Genomic DNA, 5,975 nt, shown 5'->3' with positions numbered 1-5,975 from the left:
CAGGCAGCAAACAGAGAACTCCAGCAGAATTCTCACCTTGCCCTCCTCTCTTTAAACACCACCTTTCACAAAAGCACGCATAAGAAACCAAGGAGAAACCCTACAGATACTAGTTGTCCTGTTTTGGTCTACAGGCACTTCCCTAGCAAACAAATACTGTTCAGACATATGTCTCAAAAACATACTAGAAGTGTTTATGAGGTTTTAAAGTGAACCATAAGCACTTTTTCCCCCCAATTATATTTTATAACCATCTGTCTGTATGAATCCAATCTTAATAGTAAGGTTTCAGTGAAGAAATTAACAATAATATCACTAATCACTGAAAAATACTTCCTTTTTAAATCCTCTACTGATTCTCAAACAGGTATTTTATTATAGAAGCTTTACTCAAGTCTTCAGTTAGATTTCAACACAAGCATTTAAATCAGAAAAAAACCCAAAGCTCCTACTAAAACAAAATGCTTCTAACCATTACAGATAGCAGATACCATCTAATGGAAGAAATATTTATCTAAACCCCCCTTTGTTTTTCCGTAAGAATGAAAAGATTTCAACCTCTCAAATGCTGACAAACATTCTTAAAGTCTGTCAAGGTTTAAGTTGGGGGGTGGGGGCTGGTGCTTAATAACCAATTTTAAGGAAATACTATTAACTAGTTACTGGCTAGAGTCCTGAAAAGAAAAACCATCAGAGACTATGAAACACCATGACACCACCTCTGGCTCAGGAAGTTCCTGTGCAGGAAATCACCGATAAAAGCAGTAAAGTACCACTATACACTTGCTCTGTTTCCACCCTCTTCCTCAGGCCATTCCCATTCTGGCTGTATTCAGAGAGGTTACACGGATGCTCAGTCTTTCACTACAGAACTATCCTTACATTCAGATCTAGATTTCACGTAACACTCCCAGCCTCTAGAAGTTCCTACAGAGTTATCAGAACCACCAAGTACATTCAAAGATGTAAGTAAGATTTTCACTGGTCCTTCCGTAGCAAATTTAATTTGTTCAGATTTGAAATTAACAGCGATTAATGTGATGTCAAAATAACAGCAAAAATCAATGTAAAACTTCAAATTATATGCAACTATTGAACAAACTTTGACTTATGTGGTAGCAGTAAAACAATTTCATTCTTTTAAATCCATTCAATCACGAAAAAGGAACTGAATGACTTTTGTAAAACACACCCACCATGTCTTTTAAATATCCGGCTGACAATCTCACATACATGCTGCTGTATCTTGGCTGTCCAAACAGAAAAACTACCCTGCAACCATCACAAACAAAAAGTACATAGGTAATTCACAGGCTGTGAACACTCCACGTAATACAGGCAATCATCGTTCTGCTATCTCGTCCCACCACAATAAACTGTAATGCTTACGTAATAAAAGATAACTACGGCCTCGGAGAGCATTACTGTACTGTATTACCTTGTGTTTCTTTGGATTCAGAAAGATTTAAGAGTTGAAAAATGAGAAGGATTACTTTGATTGCCATGATTAGAAAGGAAAGAAAACGATCAGGTGCAACACATTCTGTTGGCAGACAGCTGCAAGCACCTGGTTTGACAGGAATTCAGAGTAAAGAAAGTAATCACCTGGACATAAGCTCAAAGCTTTAGCTGCTACAATCAAACACTGCTCATTTCTTTAAAGAATGACTGTAAGGTTCAAACGGGAAGTGGTTATTCGAGCCCACACAGTACAGATTACAGCCTTAAGTGTGGACTAGTGTAGAGGTTAATCTTAAGAAGTAATGCAATTCTCTCAAAGATGTTAGAATTCATCCATGTGAGCATTTAAAAAAAAAAAATCCAACATAGGAAAAAATCCCCCATGCATCCCCTAAACCCCTACAAACCTTCAGCATATCACTGTCGTAGGTATAGTCTATAGCTGGAGATACACGCTGCGAAAATATCTGACTCATCATGGTCCGGTAGGCCTTCCCATCCACGTTCGCTAAGGTATGGTGGAGTACTTCATGGAGCTCAGACTCTTCCATTTGAGGTGGTGGAAGATGCTCACTTTTTAAGAGCTCCACAGCTGTTGGTCGTGCTGCAGGATCATGGTTCAGGAGCCACGTAATAACCGATCTCTACAAATTAAAGCAAGTCTTGATTGTTTAGAAAAAAATTAATCTATCAGCAGTATTTACAGACTTCTTAGTCACATTACATTAATAAAATATTACAGACTCAACAGGGGACAAAAAAGGCAGGATCTGAGTCTTTGGAGTAGGTAGTCTTTGCTTATTAAATTCTAAATATTTTTTATTGTGTCATATCTGAATAGAATTTACTAAAACCACACACATTAAGAGAAATGTGCCGGCTGGGAGGATATACGTGTAACATACTTGGTTGTTCTATGTTATGCCAGCTCTGGCATCTCGTTAAAACAATGTCAAGAGAAAGAAGAATCCTCTGCATAACCACAAGGATTTCAGAGTTAGAGATATTAAAGAAGGGGGAATCTTCCTGGCCTATTTGAGTAAACAGTACAAGATGGAAACATTTTTATCGTAGTAGTAACAGGCAGAATGCTGTTTCACTGGGACAGGAGTCAAAACACTAACAGTCAACAAGAGAGTCCACTACAGCAAGGAAAAAGATGTCTAGACGGTCCAGAAAAGATTGCACTGCTCCTTATCCCTTCGTTTCTCTGCCACGAGGCATCCAGAACAGCTCTTGGCAGCTCTGTTCAAACTCAGAGCAGTCAGTTTAGCTTGCATCCTCCTTCTGCTCTGTGACACAGATTTCTTTCGAAAGTTTAGGTTAAGAGTTTAACAATACAGCTGTCAGTTGTCTGAGCTTAAGTAGTCAAAATTGTCCCTCGGAGCTTGAAAGGTATAGCAGCGAACTCTGTGTCTCTTTATGACTGTGCTCAGGGAACTCTGTAAGTATATATCCGCGTCAACTTAGTATATTCTTCTAAGGGTTTTTTTCACCCTTACTTTCTTCTAGCGTCACGTAATAAGAACTTGTCAGGAATTACTAATTCAAGTGGGAAAAATTATAATCAAGGTTTTTTGAAAAGGAATACTTAAGTTAAAATATCTTCAAAACTTACCTGCTTTGCATGTTTGAGTTCATCAAAGTCTTTAGGAAATACAATAGTAGGCTATTAAAAACAAAAACCAAAAACCATGTTTGAATTACAACAGCAACTCCAGTTTACTCAGACTACTTTTAAGTAAGCTCTACATATATAAACAGAAACCACGTGTTGTTATTGCCCAGGTGTGGGGGAACAAAATAGAAAAAAAAAAAAACAAAAAACAAATCACATGGGAAATTCCATTTGAAGAACTAAAAGGAAAAAATGTCACTGAAATGCTTTTATGAGGTTTTGTACAATGACGATACAACCCATAACCATAAGCATTTACCAACTACAAATACTAACCGGATCCTGACACACACCCACTGGGTCTAAACGTAGGTGTAACTAAAACCATCACCTCTATCGACATTTACACCTCTACTGTTTTGTACCGTAGAAATTAATTTCACAGACAGAACACTGACTGATGGCAATACTATTACGGAATCCACAGAGCACTAAGGGCAGGTCAGTACCAGCTCCAGTTTTATTCTTCACTTTTCATTATGTATTTCATCAACTTTTCTTTTTTTTATAAGCACTCCCCGTGGAAACATTTTTGCTACGTTTTGCATCTTTTTACTTCTTAAACCGTAAGTACTTTTTATATCCGTGTACTTACCAGTCTCAGCTGACTCAGAACAAAGATCCTTTCTGATGCTGTACTCATAGGGTGGTAAGACATTTCAAAGAATATTATACCCAGACTGAAGAGGTCCACTTTCTAAGGAGGAAAAAAAAAAAATGGAAGCTTAGAAGTAGCACCTGTGAATGGTAGTAGAGAAAATAAAAGAAATAATGTTTTGATTAAATTTCTCAACATATTATGGCCAGAAAGTGGGGTGGAGGGATGGGGATTTTTTTTTTGGTTTTGCTTTGGGATTTGGTTTTTTTTTTTCTTTTAAATTACTTTTTGTTAAATGACACAAGCCACTAAAATTTGGTACACTTCAGTGCCTTCTATCATCACAGCAGGGCCATGACGTAAAGGATTCCACTTTGAAAACATTCTTGCTTTGAAATTCAGCTCATCTCTGTATATAAACAGGATCCTCTTTGATGGAAAAATGCACCCCCACCTCCCAAAATCCCAGTCTAGGAATTCAGGAGGGCAATATATACTCCCAACCATGACATTTTTCCTTTGTTGTGCAGGAATGACCTAAACTGTACCTGGTACCTTAGATTCCATGCTACCTTTTTATTGTCTAATCATACCTGATTGTATGTAGACTTAGTGCTTCCTTGGACCTCTGGGCTGACGTACAGTGCGGTGCCAACCATCCCCGTCAAACTACCTACATGACAAGAGGAGAGAGTACTAGTTTCAGGAAAGCTGGAAAAGAATGCAGCATCAAAGTTGAGAAAAAACTCATCTCCAGTCCTCCTTTCTTCTAGGTGGGATGCAGTCCTTGTTGAGAGATCCAGCTGAGAACAGCTCCCAAAACAGTTCTTCGCTTGTCAAGCACCTTTGTCTATAGTAGATAAATCTATCTATTGCTTCATAGAATTGTAGTAGGTCAGCACACAAATAATACAACTAAATTTCACTTCCATTATACTCATCTTAAGACACATTACGCAGTAAAGTTCTCAAAACACAAAATTCAGGCTGTTATGGAAGGTGTCAAAAAAAACACGAACCAAAAAAAAATCCCTGAAGTCTTGAAGTTGTCCTGTACAGGCACGAGAAGAGAACTGCAGATGAAACAGACACACAGGGCCTCTTACCTTACCATGAGAAAAGCACTGGCCTATATGGCAGAAGGCTAGCAGGGGAAGCAAATTCATTTTCAGCTAAGTCTAAACTGCCAGATTATATGTAACACGGTACCTACCCAAAAGCTGGTGGTTCGTTTTTTCCCCCCCACTAAAAAAGGTTTTATTTTCAAAGAACAAACGGAAGACCTAACAGAGTACTCAAGACAGCACAACGTGTTTTCTTAAAATCATTTAGAATAAGCTACCATGTGAACTAACCTGATGGGTCAGACATAGCAGAACTATCCGAGTGACTTTCTTCTTGTTTAGCGACCTCCTGAAATCAGGAAAACAGCCATACTGTCAATGGCAATTGAAACGCTTCTGGTGGCTTCTCTTACCGCTTCAGTTCATAGTACACGGTTTGACTCTAGAACCTTAGAAACCAAGTTTATGGCATTCACAATACACAGTCCAATGAGTACTATGGGTTTATTTTCACCTTTCATGTTATTACAACACGAAATTAAAAGGGTTTTTTTTCCATTCGCTTTCAGCTGTACTTACTGCATTTGCTGGATGATCTGTAGCTAAACCAAAGTCACCAATTTTGACATGATCGTCTGAATCTAAAAAAATGTTCACAGGTTTCAAGTCTCTGTGGATCATTCCCTGTTACAGAAGGAGAATAAAAAACCTGACAGAATATTAAACAGTAAATACAGTTCAATATAAAACTCTCTTTATAAGACTGGACAAATCATATTATACACTTCTAGTACAGTGGGAAATGTACTGCATTAAGTTACCGATGACTAATTTTGAAGTAAGACTATTGTCTGTAGCCCAGAAGCTCAACCCAATTTTCAGTGCTACCAGATACCTAACAAAATGAATGTTTTTAAAGATGGCCACATTTTTGTGACAGAGGGAAAAATCTGAAGTGGTTCATTATAAAATTCAAGTTTGTGATAAAACGTTCTAAACCTCTGGGACAGGTCAGTAATGGAGAGCGTGAGGAACGAATGCCCCAAAAACAATAGAATATAAAGAAACCTATACAGAAAGAGGCACACCACAGGTATTACGGACAGGTCGTAACTGTCGTATTTACTAACCTTCTCATGGATGTAAGCTAACCCATCTAGAATTTCTCGGAAGA

The 5,975-nt window shown here is 38.0% G+C and overlaps 1 protein-coding gene across 1 annotated transcript in view; it reads right to left on the bottom strand.

The window, feature by feature from the left end:
- The window catches only part of EIF2AK4 (eukaryotic translation initiation factor 2 alpha kinase 4), a gene marked incomplete at its 5' end in the record, with an annotated part of 36,889 nt that overhangs the window by 16,407 nt on the left and 14,507 nt on the right, over positions 1–5,975 (bottom strand). Inside the window, 8 exons of the mRNA XM_010137614.1 lie at positions 1,197–1,272; positions 1,869–2,105; positions 3,080–3,130; positions 3,735–3,836; positions 4,331–4,410; positions 5,093–5,150; positions 5,381–5,485; positions 5,932–5,975. The exon at positions 5,932–5,975 is cut by the window's right edge and continues 8 nt beyond it. Of these exons, the coding sequence (XP_010135916.1) occupies positions 1,197–1,272; positions 1,869–2,105; positions 3,080–3,130; positions 3,735–3,836; positions 4,331–4,410; positions 5,093–5,150; positions 5,381–5,485; positions 5,932–5,975 (753 nt within the window). The remainder of the gene's footprint in view (positions 1–1,196; positions 1,273–1,868; positions 2,106–3,079; positions 3,131–3,734; positions 3,837–4,330; positions 4,411–5,092; positions 5,151–5,380; positions 5,486–5,931) is intronic.

The sequence above is a fragment of the Buceros rhinoceros genome, unplaced genomic scaffold, assembly GCF_000710305.1.
Source record: "Buceros rhinoceros silvestris isolate BGI_N320 unplaced genomic scaffold, ASM71030v1 scaffold17026, whole genome shotgun sequence".
NCBI classification, from domain to species: domain Eukaryota; kingdom Metazoa; phylum Chordata; class Aves; order Bucerotiformes; family Bucerotidae; genus Buceros; species Buceros rhinoceros.
Note: the sequence above shows the minus strand (reverse complement) of the source record. Positions and strands in the feature narration are given on the sequence as shown.